Consider the following 19,439-nt stretch of genomic DNA (forward strand, 5'->3'; position numbering starts at 1 on the left):
TCAAAAAATTAGTATATTTCATCCAAACAATAAAAGAAAAGGGTTTTTAAATACAAAAAAAAAAAAAAAGTCAACCTTCAAATAATTATGTTTGGTTATGCACTCAATACTTGGTCGGGAATCCTTTTTCAATGCAGCGTGGCATGGAGGCAATCAGCCTGTGGCACTGCTGAGGTGTTATGGATGCCCAGGATGCTTTGATATAGCGGCCTTAAGCTCATCCAGAGTGTTGGGTCTCTCAACTTTCTCTTCACAATATCCCACAGATTCTCTATGGGGTTCAGGTCAGGAGAGTTGGCAGGCCAATTAAGCACAGTAATACCATGGTCAGTAAACCATTTACCAGTGGTTTTGGCACTGTGAGCAGGTGCCAGGTTGTGCTGAAAAACGAAATCTTCATCTCCATAAAGCTTTTCAGCAGATGGAAGCATGAAGTGCTCCAAAATCTCCCGGTAACTAGCTGCATTGACCCTGCCCTTGATAAAACACAGTGGACCAACACCAGCAGCTGACATGGCACCCCAGACCATCACTGACTGTGGGTACTTGACACTGGACTTCAGGCATTTTGGCATTTCCTTCTCCCCAGTCTTCCTCCAGACTCTGGCACCTTGATTTCCGAATGACATGCAAAATTTGCTTTTATCCGAAAAAAGTACTTTGGACCACTGAGCAACAGTCCAGTGTTGCTTCTCTGTAGCCCAGGTCAGGCACTTCTGCCGCTTTTTCTGGTTCAAAAGTGGCTTGACCTGGGGAATGCGGCACCTGTAGCCCATTTCCTGCACACGCCTGTGCACGGTGGCTCTGGATGTTTCTACTCCAGACTCAGTCCACAATCTTCCTCAGGGTCCTGTCACCTCTTCTCGTTGTGCAGCGTTTTTTTGCCACACTTTTTCCTTCCCACAGACTTCCCACTGAGGTGCCTTGATACAGCACTCTGGGAACAGCCTATTCGTTCAGAAATTTCTTTCTGTGTCTTACCCTCTCTCTTGAGGGTGTCAATGATGGCCTTCTGGACAGCAGTCAGGTCGGCAGTCTTACCTATGATTGCGGTTTTGAGTAATGAACCAGGCTGGGAGTTTTTAAAAGCCTCAGGAATCTTTTGCAGGTGTTTAGAGTTAATTAGTTGATTCAGATGATTAGGTTAATAGCTCGTTTAGAGAACCTTTTCATGATATGCAAATTTTTTGAGATAGGAATTTGGGGTTTTCTAGAGCTGTATGCCAAAATCATCAGTATTAAAACAATAAAAGACCTGAAATATTTCATTTGGTGTGCAATGAATCTAAAATATATGAAAGTTAAATTTTTATCATTACGGAAAATAATTAACTTTTTCACAATATGCTAATTTTTTGAGAAGGACATATACACACACACACACACACACACACACACATATATATATATATATATATATATATATATATATATAGAAAAAGAAAAACAGACCGAATAGAAAGTAATTGTAATAACAGGTCAAGTGTTTATGAAAACCATGTGTCTTTGTTTCTTTAAAATGGATTATTGGTTTTATTATTTTTTCAAATACAGCTATTTTGTTAGTGTCAAGCCCTTCTCTTGTTCAAGTTCCAAAGGACACATGGGTGACTCAAATTTTCAGCTCAATCGGTTTTATTTTTATTTTGGCTTTGTCAGTTGATTGGTCTGTTCATTAAATTAGCTTGTAAACCTTTAAAAACAGAAAACGTCTCAGGTTACGAATGTAACCATGGTTCCCTGAGGGGGAACAAGACACTGCGTCCTCTGAAGGGACACTATGGGGAACACCTCATCGTGACCCGTGTCTGAAGCATACTTTGAAAAACGGCAACGTGTTGGCCGGCGACAGCCTCTGACGTCGCTACCGGCGCAACTATAAATACACACCCGTAGGACCCGTCACTTATCTTCTTCGTGAAGCTTGCGTCCGAAGCATGGCAGGGAGCTAGAGGATGCAGTGTCTCGTTCCCTCTCAGGGAACCATGGTTACATTCGTAACCTGAGACGTTCCCTGTCAAGGGAACTTCGAACTGCATCCTCTGAAGGGACACTATGGGGAACAGTATACCCACACCGCCATGCTGAGGGGAGTGCAGGCCAGAATCATGGCAAACACTAAGTACCAACTCTACCATTTCACCGGGAGTCGCCCCTGGGACGGTTCGATGGCTGTCCATAACATTATCCCTTATGGCCAAAGGCCTAAGCTACATAGCCAACTTACCTGCAGCTCGTAAATGGAATGGCCCGGGAGAAGAGCAATTGGAGGACGGAACGTACAGATGAAGCCTCGGCCACGCCTGTACCAAAACTGTGCCGCAAAACTGATCCACCCAAATCTGGCCGACCTTTCCAACTCTGGTTCAACACCTTGGTGCGAATGCGCCATTCCCGAGCCTCAGCCCCTGCCTCAGCAGGATGCCTGCTCTCACAGTGCGTCTCAAAACAGTATGTAGTACTGGAGTGATCCGATGAAAAAAACGAGAATTCAGTCTCCCGCTGAGAGGAGGAGTCTGAGCTCCGAGTAGCATGCTCATAGGCGACCCTTTCAGAAAAGGGGAGCGCTGCTAACTACCACGAGAATTGCGTGCACACTTACCACTTATGTGGATTTCAGAAAGTGTGCAAAGCATTAACGTGCACACTGACCACCATGTGGTTTTGAGAAAGTACACAGGCTTAGCGTGTGTACTGAAAGGTTACCTGACAACCACAGTATGTGGGAGCTCACCTTCAGAGAGACCTATGAAGCCTACTATCTGATAACCACAATATGTGGGAGTTCACCTACAGAGAGGCCTAGAGCGGCCTACTACCTGTTACCAGATAACCACCTCAGTGGAAGGTAATATGGAACTCGACTCCAGGGAGGCCTGGTAAGGCCTACTACCTGACAACCACAAACCGTAGGAGCTCGTTTTTTAGTGGAAACGCACAGTATGTGGGAGCTAAATCTCCAGGGAGGCCTGGTGAGGCCTACTACCTGACAACCACAGTATGTGGGAGCTCACCATCTGAGAGGCCTGATGAAGCCTACTACCTGATAACCACAATATTTGGGAGTCCACACAGCCCCTCATGTTGAGGGAAGGGATGCTTGGGGTGTATAACAAATACACACTGGTTGAATGAAGCCCATGGACCCCAGGGCTAATCATCTTCAGAAGGACTCCGTAACTACCATCTCCCCGGATGCGCCAAGCGGCCAGGCGGCCCCTCAGGGTGACCTGGCCGGACATCCATGAAATTCCCTGCAGTGCTGTGCCAGTTCTGACAATCAGCCAGGCTCCTCGGGAGGGGGTGTGGGATGAGCAACCGCAGAGCGCTTGGTTCCCACACGCGGGACTCGCTCCGCAGTGGGTGTCGCGCCCGAACCCATGTACCACGGCTGCCTGCCGAAAGCCTGTGATCGTGGCCAGAGCACAAGGCTGGAACTGAGCACTGTAAAGGAAAGTCCCAGAGTTTGTTAGTAGACATATAACCACCAGCAACATAACACCCATAAGCAGAAAGGTTTACATACTCACCCACCTCACGTCCCCTTTTGGTCCGTACCGTCAGTAAGGTGGTCACTATGAAAATAGGATCGACCAAAACATAACAGGTCCAGGATAGGAGACTGTTATGTGAGAAACTTTCCACCTAACCCCGATCAGGGGGAGCGCTGGTGGCTACAGGGGAATTAGGCAGGGGAGAAATAAAACAGAAGTTAAAAACATCCAACAGGAAGTGACTAACTCCTAGGTATCGCTCCGATCCGGACGAGAACGCTGCCTCGTCTGAATCACATCCCTCAGACCTTGCTTACCTCTTCTTGACCCGTGATTCCTCTTGCCTGACACTAGCCTTCTGCGCCCGTCTTCGATCCTCAGATCGAGATGGGCCAGGACCCCTTTGTTGTTCGGGCTCTGCTGCTGCGTATGATTTACCATTTAAGCGGGATGTATCCTGGAAGGGCTTAGATGGCAAAGAGGGAGATTTTAGAGAGGATTTTCCCCCACTGAGAGATAGCTATCTAGCATCTCTTCTACAGGGGGCATCCTCTCATAGCCGTTCTTGTGCATGCCATCGATATCAGCATATGTCGTATGCTGAAACCGATGGATGCGGGAGAAAAACAGCCTCTTCCATTCCTTTTCGACTTCTGCCTGTAGGTCAGGCAAGAATGGAAGGCTCACCTGGGCTGGCGGGCTACGGTCAGACAAATAACGCTCATCGAGGCGACCTCGCGATGTTACCTTTCTGGCACGCTTCCATGGCAAGCTTTTTTTTTTTTTTGCCATGGCGCGATCCTTAACCTCTAGCAGCTCCCCATACACAGAGCAGAAGAAAAGAGCGGCTCAGCCTCAGCTTCTTCGCCACTCTCAAATATCTCCTTTTTTTCTGGGTAGAACCCAGCAGAGCACTAACTTCAGTGTCAGAATGGGTTAATGACAACGCATCTTCCTCCCGAAGTTCGCTCTCGTTTGCCGCCGGAGAGTGTGAGAGGAAAAGTCCCTCTCTACACTCCTCAGCGAGATCCACCTGTGATCCCCACGAGCTCATTCTCCTCCGTGCCTCGGCAATGGTGGGTCCTGAGCCGCGAGATCCAGATGGCTGTCCCTCTTTCCACGAAAAAAGTGAGACAAACGAGAGCGGAGCTTTTTCATAGAAAAACGCTCGCAGTGTGCACAGATTGCCCCCCTCAAGGACATCCCGTGCCTGCTCTTCGCCCAAACAAGAGATGCAACGACTGTGTGTGTGTCATCAGGTGTCAAATATCGATGACATGGATGCACACACTGTTTAAACGCCTTGCTAGTAGGGATGTGCAACAGTGATCGAGTACTCGACCGCGACAGCGATGATCGATCTCATAAACGATGAACGAAATTATTATTTTCTTTTTTATTATTGGTTATGGCAGCACGTTGGGCGGCGCCCTGATCTCTGATTGGTTAGCTTCCCACTTGATACCTCAAAAGACGTTAGAAGACAGATAATCATGGCCTCAAAATCACGTAAGTGATGGCTGGTTTCCCTTTGAGAAGAACGATGAAAATACAGTTCAGGGTAAGCTGTGCAGCGCCAAGCTGTCACACACATCTACAACAAATATAATCCGCTATCATCTAAAATGTGTACATAAAATATTTGGCGATAACAGAGCGGCAACTCAGACGAGCATTGAATCACTTGCCGTAAGACCTAAATGCAACGCAGGCAGAACCGAGAAGACGACAAAGCTGTTCGCTGAAATGGTGGTGAAAGATTTGCTGCCCATTAGTTTCAGGGACAGAGAAGGTTTACTTGTCCAGTGGTACCTGGCTGTTCCTGCAACATCTGTTCCAGCGGAGCGAATTTATTCCACTAAATGTGAACAGGCTGTGCACTCGGCTCTCATCGGAGCACGTAGACCGACTTATCTTTTTGAATAGACATTTTAATGTTTCACCGGTCGTGGTAAATATAATATCCATTTTTTTTAAATAATATTATTATTTTAGTTTTGAGCTTTAGCCATAGTTAAAATATCTAGGCTATTGGTCTCTGTTTTATACCTTATAATAGTTGTTTGGTTAAACTTGGTGAACTTTTTTCTTTATTTTTTAAAAACTACGTTTCACCGCTGGATCAAAATATGCTGCTAAAGTTATATTGGAAGACAATGTTTTGTTAAAAAAAAAATGCAGTTGAATAAAGTACCAAAAAAAAAAAAAGTATCTTTGTGTGTTAATTTTTAAATCACAGACAAATAATGAAATGGTCTTTATAAAATAAAAATGCACTGGATATATTTGTACCCTAATTACATTAAACATATTCGTAGAGATGACGAAAATTATTTGTTTTTAATAGTTTTTATCTTAAATATATTTTAAATCTTATTCAATCCCAGTTTCACTTTTGGTCAATTTCACATCTGCATCGGCAAATTTCTTTTTTTCAGATAAAAGTTGCAAGAGCTAGTCTATATCTGATTAATTAACATTAACAATTATGCTGAAATCGCTGCATATCAGCGATTCGTTTCATGCTCATATAAGCAATGCACGATAATGATATTGCTCTTAAATGTTTTTTTTTCCTAATATTATTGTTATTATTTTATTACTGATGTTATAATAATGCAGCTGAGCTTTTTTTCCGTCATATTTGTATGGAATAAAATCACTGTCAAAAATAATCGTACGTAATTCAAAACATTTGTGTGTAATTTTAATATACTCGTGCGTAATTTAAAACTATTGTACGTAATTCTGTTTTTTGTCAGAGTTGGATTCCAAAATTTACGGCCATGACAGTTTGCAGATACGCGATTTTGTGTGTTTTTTAGAGTACAACTTTAAAATGTACGACTGTGACATTTTACAGACACGGCGCTTTTTTTCACAATAGGTCTGTTGCACACACAACATGCGAAATTACGACCACGAAATGCAGTGTGCGAAACGGCTGTCAAAAATACATCATCAAGGTCACAGGCATTAATCCGAGGGAAGATGAATCGATTCAACGAAGTGCGCATGCGCCCCACCAAAGTTTTAAACTACTGACGCCGAAATGGCGGATCAGCAGCCAAGCGCTCACACCCAGGCGGCAAGGAACTCGACCGGAAGTTGAAGTCAGGTGGGGGCTGCCATCTTTTAGCAGAAATTCACTTGCGTTAGCATTCCCATTGACTCCCATTCATTTCGGCGTCACTTTGACAGCGAATAACTTTACATCTGAGGCGTTTAAAGACTCCGTTTGTCCGTTATTTCTTTCTAAAGATACATGACAATGTATAAAGGGCTCCATTACCTTCTATGTTACATTATGGCCCCATATAAACAGTTTTTGTAAAAAAATAGGCTAACGATTGCGTCATAACCACTTGACTCTCTGTCGCATTACCGTACAGACAGGAGGAGAAGCTCGCAGGCAATTAACTTAATATGGCGTACTGGCGTTACATTTGAAAATACTACACTGTTAAAAAATTACTGTAAATTTTACAGTAAAATACTGGCAGCAGGGTTGCCAGCCAGGTACTGTAAATTTTACAGTAGTCGTACTGTAATTTAATTTACAGATTTTTCCTGTATTCTCAATTACAGTAAAATTCTGTAAATTAAATTACAGTAAGACTACTGTAAAATTTACAGTAACTGGCTGGCAACCCTGCTGCCAGTATTTTACTGTAAAATTTACAGTAATTTTTTTATATTTTGTATACTGCATTTTTACAAAAAAATATATTATATACTGCATTTTTAATACATTGTATATGGCATTTAACAATTATTTAAATAGCAAATGCACACTTTCAAGTAGTTTACTGTGCAAAGCAATTCTTTGAAAAAAAGCATATGTGTATTTGCTATATTTAAAGTATGTAAAATGATAGCATACAATATATTTTCCCTATTGCTGACTTAACTTTAACTGCATAAAGTGTTATATAATGCATAACTTAATTCACCAAAAAAATATAAAAAAATAACATTTTTAAAATCTAAAAAAAAACAGGTCAAAATGTTATATATCACTTTCAAATTTACATAAAAAAATGACATAAAAAGTATATTATTTTGAACTCATTTTTATTTATTTAAAAATTATTTCATTTTTTTTTAAATGGATATGAAATTTTGGCATGATTTCTTTTTTATTACTTGGAACATAATGGCCATCATGGACCTTGACACAAAGAAATATTCAAACTGCGTTATAACCGAAACATGACCAACATGGTCATATTAAAACAGTTCACCCAAAAGTGAAAATTCTGTCATTTCTCACCCTCATGTCATTCCACACCCTTAAAACCTTTGTTCATCTTCACAACACACATTAAGATATTTTTTATAAAACCTGATGGCCCAGTGATGCCTACATTGCTAGCAAGATCATTTCCCTTTCCAATGCCCAGAAAGGTACTAAAAACATATTTAAAACAGTTTATGTGACTACAGTGGTTCAACCTTAGTGTAATGAAGCAATGAAAATACTTTTTGTGTGCCAAAAAACTAAATAATGACTATTCAACAGTATCTCGTGATGGATGACACTGCTTCATGAAGCTTCAAAGCTTTATTAATCTTTCAGTTCAAATCAGAGCATATCAAACTGCCAAAGTCACATGATTTCAGTAAATGAGGCTTCGTTACGTCATAAGTGTTTTGAAATTTCAATGGTTCGTGTGACTTTTGCAGTTTGATACACGTTCTGAGCAAATGATTTGAAACAAAAGATTCGTAAAGCTTCTAAGCTTCATGAAGCAGTGTTTTGAGATCGCCCATCACTAGATATAGTTGAATAAAATCGTTGTTTTGGGAGATGGGGGTGGGGGGGGGGGGGGGGTTGGCAAAAAAAGTATTCTCGTCGCTTTATAATATTTAGGTTGAACAACTGTAGTCACATGAATTGTTTTAAATGTTTTAGAGGCTTTCTGGGCATTGAAAAAAAGAAATGATCTTGCTAGAAATGCACGCTTCACTGAGCCACATCTTATTATGTGTTGTGAGGATGAACGAAGATCTTACGGGTGTGAAACGACATAAGTAATTATTGACTTAATTTTCATTTTTGGGTGAACTAATCCTTTAAAAACCACAAAGACATTTTCAGATAGCTATCATCATTAAGGAATAGACCAATATTGCCAAACAAGTCATACAAAAAAAAGTGATGCATGACTGACCGGAAGGAGCCGCGCACTTGCAGAAGTCATACAAACTTTCCATCAAACAGATAAAAATCAACCAAATAACAATTATGCTCCAGATGAAGTTCCATCCCAGGATTCAAAGTGTGACTAGAAATATTGAAAAGAGTAAAGAGGACAATACATTAGATATATTACAAAACATAATAATACTTTCAGAAACAAATAGGGGGATGAGAGGTACAGTCAGAGAGAGACAGAGGGATGAGAGGTACAGTCAAAGGCAGATAGAGAACAATAAAAGGAAGACGCAATCTTGGTGTGTGTGTATCCTTACATTTCAAAAATTCCATTGGAATTTGCACAGAAGAGTGGCAACATGTGGGTTGACTGCCACACATTTTCTTCTGTATCACTTGTCCTGTTTTTATTTCGATGGCACTTTTCCCTTGGCTTTGGGTCCTCTCTCTGGATTTATGCCCACAAAGCACCTAAAGGGTCATGAAACAGACAATATGTAATTAAGAGCGGTTTTAGGACCTCCAAGAAAGTTGGAGATGTCCACTAATAATAAAAAAAAAAACATATTTAACTCAATAGCTTGCTGGTGTTAAATAGGGAGACAAATATATTCTCTTCTCGAGTTAAGACACATTGTTTTAAAGGCATCAACAGAAATAACACTGATAACATAACATTATTAAAAGGAATGTTCTGATATAACTTATCTATAAAATGCTGGTTCTGAAGTTGTTAGAATTCAACCATTACCTTTGAATGAACTCCAAGGTACACACTGCTTCCTCCTGATACTCAAGATTAAACTAGTAATAAGCAGCAAACAGAGTGGCAAGGCCGGACAGGAAACTGGGCTGAGTGCCCTCACACACCACCTCGCCTTCAATACTCAGCATCCAGTGCCCACTTGTCAAAGTGTCTCCTAAAACAATCAATATCACAATAGTAATTAATACCTATACCATTTTTTTTTTTTTTTTTTTTTGTATTTCAGATTTTTACATTTACATTACATACTATATTTAGTAGGGGTGGGATAAAAATGTGATTCTTAAATGTATCGCAATGCATAAGCAGACGATTCTGAACTGATTCACAAATGTCAAAAATAAATTTTCTAAACGTTAATTAATGTAATGTTGACGGAAAGTAAAAGGCGGATCTCTGAAACGCGGAAGTGCATGCCCAGACAGTCTGTGACATGCACATATTTCTTTTACTGTCTATGGTGTGTATCCACTGGCGCAGAGCAAGCGTTTTGAGACCTATAACGTTACTTGAGCGTTTTCAGTCCATTTAATGGAAGTTGAGCTTCCATAGTTGCATATGGTTTGTGGTGGATCGATTAAGTAGCAAAATGCCTCCTAATGTGAAACAGACTGCAATCACTTTGTTTTTTTCTTCCTGAACCTTCTGGTTGTTCGTTCATTTGAAATGACTCGAAAAAAGATTCGTTCATTTTGCTGAACGAGACTCAAAAGTCCGATTCGGTAAAATGATCCGAACTTCCCATCACTACAACTGATGATAAGATTCAAGTCATAGACGCAATAAAACAACTCGTTTGTTTATTGGTCAGTGTCGCGCATGATCAGTTCATTTGTTCAAGTGTCACCGCACTGATAAGGAGCATTTGTGCACCCTGTGCCAAAATACACACAAGATTTGCCGGCCGACATAAATATAGACACATATATATAAATAGCATATTTAATAATTTCAAGGAAAACGTATTTGGTCGCCCTAAGGTAATAAATAAGGCTAACTATACAAAGCAGACTTTATATCAAACAGATTTGTTAAAGTTTTCACATTAACGTTACCTGAAGTTAGCAAATGCTCAAAAAAAATCTACATCTCACTGGTTACGTTAACCTCTTAGAAAAGCACCACTGACACATCCTCCGTGAGCGACCCTGACTGACCGCGAGGCTTTAGAAACGCGTTTTATTTCGGCGCCCGTGTTAACAGATGACTGCATGTGCAAAGTTGTTTTACATCATAAAATAATCACGACGAAGTGTGCTGATAAACACTAAGTTACAGTGAATATAAACTATTAGCACTGAAACATGTCATTCATAACGAAGGATTCCAGAGATTTTCTGTCCATGGCTGCTATAGCGCCGGGGGATGTGTGAAATCCTACCGCGACCGCGCTACTGAAACCCCGCGCAATTCTGCCTCGCGCCCCGCGGACGGATGATGCTTGAATCTGGGGTTACCAATATAATCCGCGAATGTAGATGCATTCATATACTATAAACTACCAAACAAGAAATATAAAAAACTGAAGTCACTTACCACAGTTGTGAATCACTCCTCTTGTCTTTAACGTTAATCTCCTCGACCGTTGACGATGCGGCTCCGAAGATTTGAAATTTACAGCAAAATTCTGTAAATTTGAGTCAGACCTACACGTGACCCCAGAATGCATTGCAGTTTACAGCAATATGCTGTATTATTAAAAAACAGTCCGCGGCTGTAAAATAATGCTGTTATTTTTACAGCAATTCATTACAGTGTATACAAAATAATTAATCAGAATACTTACTCCTGCTCACTCACACCAAAGAACTCCCCGCTCAAGCTCGCCGTATCTGCAAGATTAACGATGGCAGTTTGCACGCACAGCCAATTAGAAGATTTACATCCGTCAGACAGATTGCTGACGTTGTCAAGCTTCGTCTGAGTCTGCGCGTCAGAAACGGAAGTGCTAAAAAACGCTAAAAATGGGCTTCACTTGTCTCAATTGAGTTCCAATGGGGTCGCTGTGTCCATTTCTTTTACTGTCTATGGGACCGAACTTGGACTGAACTTGACGACCCCTGTGTTTAAGGGTTAACGTTAGTTATAACTAATAACAGAGAGTATCAATATTACAGAGATAGTAATCGTTTGTTAACATGGACAAATGGTGCATGGTCTAATTAAATATGTGCTAATTTGCATAAATACCACAACAGATCTAAACAATGGGTTTAGCCAGGTGAAAATGTCTTGTTAAATTTTGTTGACAAATAACAGTAAAATACTTAATATTAAGATCTGAGTGGAACCCATTTAGGCTACCCATGAGCATTAATACAGAGAGGCAGGAAGAAGTACTTTGGTTCCTACTTAGGCTGGTTCCTTTATTAATTTTTAAGTAGGGGTTCGTTAATGCGCATCTCGTCAGTAAAGCCGGTTCTCTAATCAGCGGTTAATTCCATCAGGTGCGTGATTTCACATAGAGCAGCTGTTACTACACAGAGCCGTTGTTAACTGCAAAGATGCACCAAAAAACGCTGAAAATTAACGTGATTTGCGCATCTTCTCTATTAACAACGGCTCTGTGTAGTAACAGCTGCTCTATGTGAAATCACGCACCTGATGGAATTAACCGCTGATTAGAAAACCGGCTTTACTGACGGGATGCGCATAACGATCGGCCCATCGTGATCGGAGCACCCCTATTTTTAAGAGATTATATTTGGGGCTGTTTCTGGGGGACGAGTCTGAGGCAAGAACATGAGACAATAGTAAGGAGAATGCAAAAGACAAAAGGTAGGCAAAATAAAAAGTAAATTTCCAGAAACAGTCCCACGGACCAAACTAATAAAGGCTGGTTTCTACTTCTTCTAAGTACTTCTTCCTGCCTCTCTGTATTAATGCTCATGGGTAGCCTAAACTGGTTCCATTCAAACCTTAATATTAAGTATTTTACTGTTATCAACAAGATCGAACAAGACATTTTAACCTGGCTATACCCAATGTTTAGATCTGTTGTGGTATTTATGCAAATTAGCACATAAATACAGAAAGAAATGACTGTGTAAGTTAAATTGTTTTTAAACCATTGATTTATCTCTATCAACATAATCACACACAATATTGTAGTAACAAGATGTTGTAGTCTTTATTTGCTGGAAAATGACAATCAGTAAAGTTTGTGTTTTAAGCACATCTGACACATCCCTACACCTGAAATGTAAAGCAGAACGAGCTCCACTTGCAGGTTATTGTAGAATATGTAAGCACACTGCCATATGCATAATTTATTTTTGCACTGTTAATCAATTTTACATTTTCACTTAGTGCAGGTTAATGTAAGGAAGATAATGTACTACAGATATTTAAATCCTTTTTGTATGTACTCCACTTCTTCACTGCCAGACCATCATCTTAATGTTTATGCAGTTCAATGTTTTTATTATTTTTTTATATCTAAAGAACCTTGTTCAGTAAGTATTTAGATGTTTTTCATATCTGTCACGGTCTAAGCATGATCTGTTTCTGTTGTTCTGATGAAGGAAACTTGTGTTGGGGAGGATTCAATGTCTGCTGAGGCACATGTGAATGTGTTATAAAGTGAGTATCAGAAAACACATCCCATACACATGGACTGTCAAAGACCACGCAACAGGAACATGCTCCTGGAGACGCTGAGAAAGCATTGAAGGAATCTCTGTGGAGGATGTACTCAAAAAATACACATACTTTAGGACACCTGCTGAGTGACTCGTCAACTGTAAAATATCTTGTTTCAAATCTTTTCAGGTAATATTCTTCTGTACCATTTTAGCCCATCTGTTAAAAATTAAAAGCAATAGTTTTAGAAAACAATGTAAGATTTATCAGTCTAGACAAGAACATGAAAAGCATCGTATATTGTGAACCTTATACATTAGCTTCTGATTGTTGCTGCAGTTCTGCAGTGTATGTAGCTCCACTGTCTGAGCCAAAGAGGATGCAACAGAATCTGATGAATCTGAAAAGTGTTTTCTTTTTTTCTCTTTATTTTTGTTGTTATTATTGTTGTTATTATTCTTTTTATTTATTTTATGAAAGGGGGACCCGTCTACACCTTTCCTACCATACACCTGATGGATACTGACTGTAAAATGGCAATCACAGGAGGAGGGCTCAGTGTGGTGACAGAGACTTGTTATAGCTCTTATATGTCATTGCTCTTTTTGTTTTTTGATTGCTTCAACTCTGTCCTCATTTGTAAGTCGATTTGAACAAAAGCATCTACTAAATGAATAAATGTAAATATTAGTATAACCTGTGGTATAGATGAGTGCCAGTCAACTTATTCCTGATTCCATTCTTTTAGAAACCATGCACAGGGAGCATATGTACTTTTGTTACTCAGTGAATAGTCAGTAGTACAGTTGTATTATAATATAATGGAGAAGGGTCTGGCTGCAGACTTGCACTTTCAGACACTTGCGATTCTATTTTTTATTGGATATTTTATTCTACTTACTGGTTACTTATTGTTTGAATCTCTCAACATTTGTTTTTCTCTTGTGTAGGTATGGTTGACTGGAAGTCTGTCAGTCCAGATGTGAGGAAGACACAGAGTGGAGCTGGAGCTCAGCAGATGTGTGATGGGGTAGATACTGTGGTCTTGGAAAGAAGGGCATCTTCACAGCTTTCTATTCAAAGAGTTTGCTGGATTCTGTTCTATGGACTGCTACTACAGAATGAATTAATGAAGGAATTCAATTCAAGTTTATTTGTATAGCGCTTTTTATAATACAAATCGTTACAAAGCAACTTTACAGAAAATTATGTTTCTACAATATTTAGTAGTAGCTAGTATAGTTTGTGAACGTTTGAGTGGTCTATCTATCCATCTATCTATCTATCTATCTATCTATCTTTTTGCTTGAATTGGGGACTGAAACTGAAAGCTAAATAAATGTTTTAGTGGATAAACCTGTGTCTGTTTGTTTAATTGGTTAATGTCACTTAAAACAAGGTTACTAAACTCTTCTGACTAATTTTTAAATTTATTAGTTTTTTTTTTTTTTTACAAATTTTTCTCTATCAGGCAAAACCTAGTTTTCTAGTGTAACACTTTACAATAAAGTTTCATTTGTTGACTGATGTATTAACTAACATTAGCTATGAATAATGCATTTGATACAGTATTTATTAAACTTTGTTAGTTTATAAAAATACAGGTGTACGTTGTTCTTCTTAGTTCACTAATGTTAACAAATACAGCTGACTTTAAATTACTTTAACTTAAGAACATCAAGTGCGACTAACCAATAAAAATAATTGTAATCTGTTTTTGATTATTGATAAACTAAGACCTAAAAGTGCGGTGGTGATTACGTCAGTAAGCCGTTTTGAAGGTACTTTCGAAAGTAACACTGCATTTCGTGGTCGTAATTTCGCATGTCGTGTGTGTAACAGAGCTATTGTGAAAAAAAGCGCCGTGTCTGTAAACTGTCACAGTTGTACATTTTAAAGTTGTACTCTAAAAACACACAAAATTGCGTATTTGTAAACTGTCGTGGCCGTAGATTTTGGAATCCAACTCTGACAAAAAACAGAATTACATACAATAGTTTTAAATTACGCACGAGTATATTAAAATTACACACAAATGTTTTGAATTACGTACGATTCTTTTTGAAAGTGATTTTATTCCATATATTTGTGGGCATAATTCAATTCATATGGCTTCGAAAACGCGCAGGTGGTTTATGGAAAATAAAACTTAACTTAAAAATACAGCTTTATTACAACTATTACACTTAATAACGTAGATGAAAATATAGCACAAATCTGCCATACATTTATAATGAGAACTTTATAGGCATTTATAGTAAAATCTGTCCTTGCCCATCTTTCAGCGCGCTGTCATGAAAACGCATCAGAGGGAGCTCGCGCGCGCTTTCTCTCTCTCTCTGTCTAACGTATAACTTATCATCCTATTGTGCTGATACAAGTAGTAATGTTACGTCTGATATGTTATGTGATTTACCATAGAATGTGTCATAGAATTAGCTTCCGTTTATTGGTACACTCTTCACCCCAGGCAGATATTTCGTGGTCCTTTATTAGTAACATTGCTTCATCATAATCATAATCTAACCTGTCCTAATCATGTGTTGGTGTTCATGTTTTCATAGACAGATTTTCATGTCAGATTTTTATTTTTATTTTTTTATTTTTTCATTTTCATAACAATCTTCAGATTTTTTCATTATATACATTATGGCCATGCCCCGCCCCCTCACATTAAGCCCCACCCCCGATTAATCGATGAATCGTTTTTGAAACCTATCGATTATCGAAATGAGAAATTTCCCAAAATGCCCACCCCTACTTGCTAGTGGATGCCATGATAACAATAATAGATCGCTCTTACCGTTCTAGTCATTTCTCAGATGCACGCTTCAAACAAAATAGTCAATGAAGATGAAGAAGATAAGTGACGGGTGGAGGTACGGCGAGATGGCGTCGAGGTAACATCACTCTGTTGTCGCTCTGCAATGTGAAGAAGCAAACCTCGTGTTTTTTGAATTATTAAAACAAACTGAGGGCTTTCAAATGCCATCCTAACACTTGACAAATTGGAGACTTTTTGAAGAAGATATTTATCTACGTGTTTCCTTATTTTTTCGGCTTTACAAACGGACTGTCACTTTTTCTACTCGACCAGTTGCACTCAGTTGACCCTTATATTTTTTGAGAAATGGACAAAGAGGAAGATATTAGCAGCATTATGCACTCATACGCCAAGAACACTCCGCAGCATGAAGAAGGTGAGATGGAGGTAACTTTGCCGGAGCAGGAGGGCTCGGACTCGACGCAACCGCTGCAAAATGCGCTGAAGCTGCGAGCCGCCAAAAGAAGTAAAACAGTTGATGATAATGAAGGTCAGTCTGTACCCAATTCTGTTCTGCTATTAGTAATGGAGAGAGTTGAAAAAATGCAAGAAGAGTCGCTGAGGAGGTTGCAGTCATTGGAGGCGACAGTTAAAGATAATACTTACTCCATAAAAAGTGTCACTGAAGCTATGGAATATATGGGGAAACAAATAAAAGAAGCAACAGACAAAGTTGAAACCCTAGAGAAAAAAGTTGGATACCTGGAGAAAGAAAACGGCGTGCTCCGTGACAGGTGCAATGAACTTGATAATTACAAGAGGAGATGGAATCTACGCGTCGCCGGGGTAAAGGAACAAGCGGGAGAGAATGTGAAAAAAAAATGATGGTGGACCTATTCAGCCAGGTCTCACCAGATATCGCAGACCAACTGGCCTTTTCCGTGGACATCGCTCACAGACTGGGACCCCGCTCGGGAGAGGCACGTTCCAACCGCCGTATCATTGTGCAGTTTCTATCGCGAACCCACAGGGACAAGATTTGGAAAGACGCCAGAACATCGACCATACTCAAGGAAAGAAAAATCAAAATCTTCGAAGACCTGACACAAGATGCCAAGGATGCCAGGAACAAATTGTGGCCGCTGGTGGAACAGGCGAGGAAGGAGGGGAAGAAAGCAGGTTTCAGAGGGCATTTCACGCATATTGATGGTAAAAGGGTCACGGTGAATGATATGTGAGCCAGGCCTCTCAACTGCTCTATATGCCTTAAGCTTGCACATGTAAATCTGAACTAAGATATGAGCAGGTTTGTTTGGATAACATATTTTCAGTTGAAATGACTTTAAATTTTGTCTGCTCTACTGCTGGATGGATTATTAATCACAGGATTAACATTAAAAAAAAAAAAAATCCTTCCTTCCAAGTTCTACAGTAAATATTAAACTACAACCAAAATGTGATCCAAAAAATAATAAATAATAATAAAAAAAAGTATATAAAAGGATTTACAAAAAAGTATTTTCAAAGGGTTATCAAATGTATTTACAAAGTCACCCAATGTATTTATTTTCTACTTTTGCTAGTGTGAATAATTCACATAGTACCTCTGTTGTAGAGCTGCTAGAACCTACTATGAGTCATATAAATGGTAGCAACTTCCTACTGATTGGATGACTTTAATATGGTTCCTCAGTAGATGGATATAAAACCGTTTTATTTTCAAATATAGACATGATCTCAATGCTGAATATCATCTTTTGTTAAGGACTACAGAAAAGGTGGGTAGAACAAAACATGTAAGGGTACAGATAAAAAGCACAAGATAAAAAATCAGTTCATTGTAAGGTTAATACGACTCTTATATAGCCTACATGGAGAGAAAATATCTTTAAAAGTTTTCTTCAAAGGACATAGCTTTATTTTTGGGGTAGATTTATCATATGTATACAGAATTTACTACATGCCCATTGTCTTTTGCATGGGGTGTTTTTTTTTTTTTTTTTTTTTTGTATTGCAGAGTTTACAACAACTTTCTAATTAATTGTTTAGAGAGAATCTTGTGTATTTCTTTTTTTCAGCTTTCAGGTTATACCTGATATTATTTTATGTCTTTGTCTTTAATGTCTATTAATGCCAGGGGTCTTAAAAATAGTGTGAAACGCAAGGCTTTGTTTTTGTTTGCAAAGAAAAATAAAACAGATTTTTGCTTTTTTCAAGAATGTCACTCAACAGCCAATGACTGTAATTTTTGGAGGTCACAGTGGGGAGACAACATCTGGTTAGCACATGGATCGGAACACTCAGCTGGTGTAGGAATCTTTAGATACAATTTTAATGGGATTATTCAAAATACCGATTTAAATTCTTCAGGGCATTTTCTCATAATGGTAATTACTAAAAACAATCATACCATGATCATTATAAACATATATGGATACAACTCTTCTGTGGAGAATAACATGCTTCTTGATACCATAGAACATAAAATATCACATTGGTTGAACAAATACCCTTATGCCTCTTTAGTTGTGGGAGGGGATTTTAATATAGCGATGAATAATATATTAGACAGAGGGCCACCAAGGAGGTCAGAGTCTCCTAACTCCGTGTTAAATTGTCTCATGGATAAATTTGACCTGGTTGATGTTTGGAGGGAACAGTTCCCAAATGACAGACAGTATACCTGGTCCAATAAGGACTGCTCAAGACAATCCAGAATTGACTACTGGTTAGTTTCCAGATGTTTAATGAGGAACAGCATTTCAGTCAATATAAGTAATACTCCCTTGACCGATCATAAAGCGATTTACCTCTCAATAGCTCTGTCCTCGAATCAGTACTCTGGCCCAAAAGGCTCATTTTGGAAACTTAATAGTTCCCTCCTTGAACATAATCAGGTCAAACAAAGAGTTAAAGAACTGAATGAAAACTTTTGGATTAAAGCAGACTCTCAGAAAGATTATGGGACAAATTGGGAGCTTCTAAAATATGAATTGGGAAAGTTTCTCAGGAAGTTTGGAGGTGATTTGGCCAAGAATAGACAAGCAGTGGAAGACGAGGTTATTGAGAAGCTAGCATTTCTTTCTCAAAAAGAGTCTCTATGTAATGAGGAAAGATGTGAGTATACGAAATTACAAAATAAATTAGATGACATTTATAAATCGAAAGCTAAGGGAGCATATATAAGATCAAGGAAACAATGGATAGAAGAGGGCAAACAAAACTCGGCTTACTTCTTTAGACTTGAAAAAAAGTAAAAATGTACTGGCAACTGTAGATCAAATTAAAGTGGAGGGAAAAATTATTGAAGATCAAAAGAGTTAGCCATTCACTGCTATAACTTCTATAACAATTTATACACATCTAATTACTGTGAGGAAACAACTAAATCATTTATGACCTCTGTTAGCCATTGTAAAACTATATCCCCAGAAGACAGAGACTATTGTGACGATAGCATTGCCCAAGAGGAGGTGTTGAAGGCGATCACAAATCTAAAAAACAACAAGAGCCCAGGGTGTGATGGTATAACTGCTGAATTATACAAAATGTTTGATAAATTACTTACCCCCTTTCTAGTAAAAGTTTTCTCAGAGAGCTTAGAGAAAGAAGCTCTTCCAACAACTATGACACAGGGTGTCATCACATTGATTCCAAAACCAGAAAAGGACAGAA

General features: G+C 39.0%; 1 protein-coding gene across 2 annotated transcripts in view; it reads left to right on the forward strand.

Annotated features, from left to right (window-relative positions):
- The window catches only part of LOC113108995 (uncharacterized), a 31,077-nt gene extending 17,542 nt beyond the window's left edge, over positions 1 to 13,535 (forward strand). For both annotated transcript variants that reach the window (XM_026272451.1, XM_026272452.1), the window contains one exon: positions 12,943 to 13,535. In XM_026272451.1, the coding sequence (XP_026128236.1) occupies positions 12,943 to 12,988 (46 nt within the window). In that variant the 3' untranslated portion in view covers positions 12,989 to 13,535. The remainder of the gene's footprint in view (positions 1 to 12,942) is intronic.
- The last annotated feature ends 5,904 nt before the right edge of the window (positions 13,536 to 19,439 follow it).

The sequence above is a fragment of the Carassius auratus genome, chromosome 9 (genome assembly GCF_003368295.1).
Source record: "Carassius auratus strain Wakin chromosome 9, ASM336829v1, whole genome shotgun sequence".
Taxonomy (NCBI): domain Eukaryota; kingdom Metazoa; phylum Chordata; class Actinopteri; order Cypriniformes; family Cyprinidae; genus Carassius; species Carassius auratus.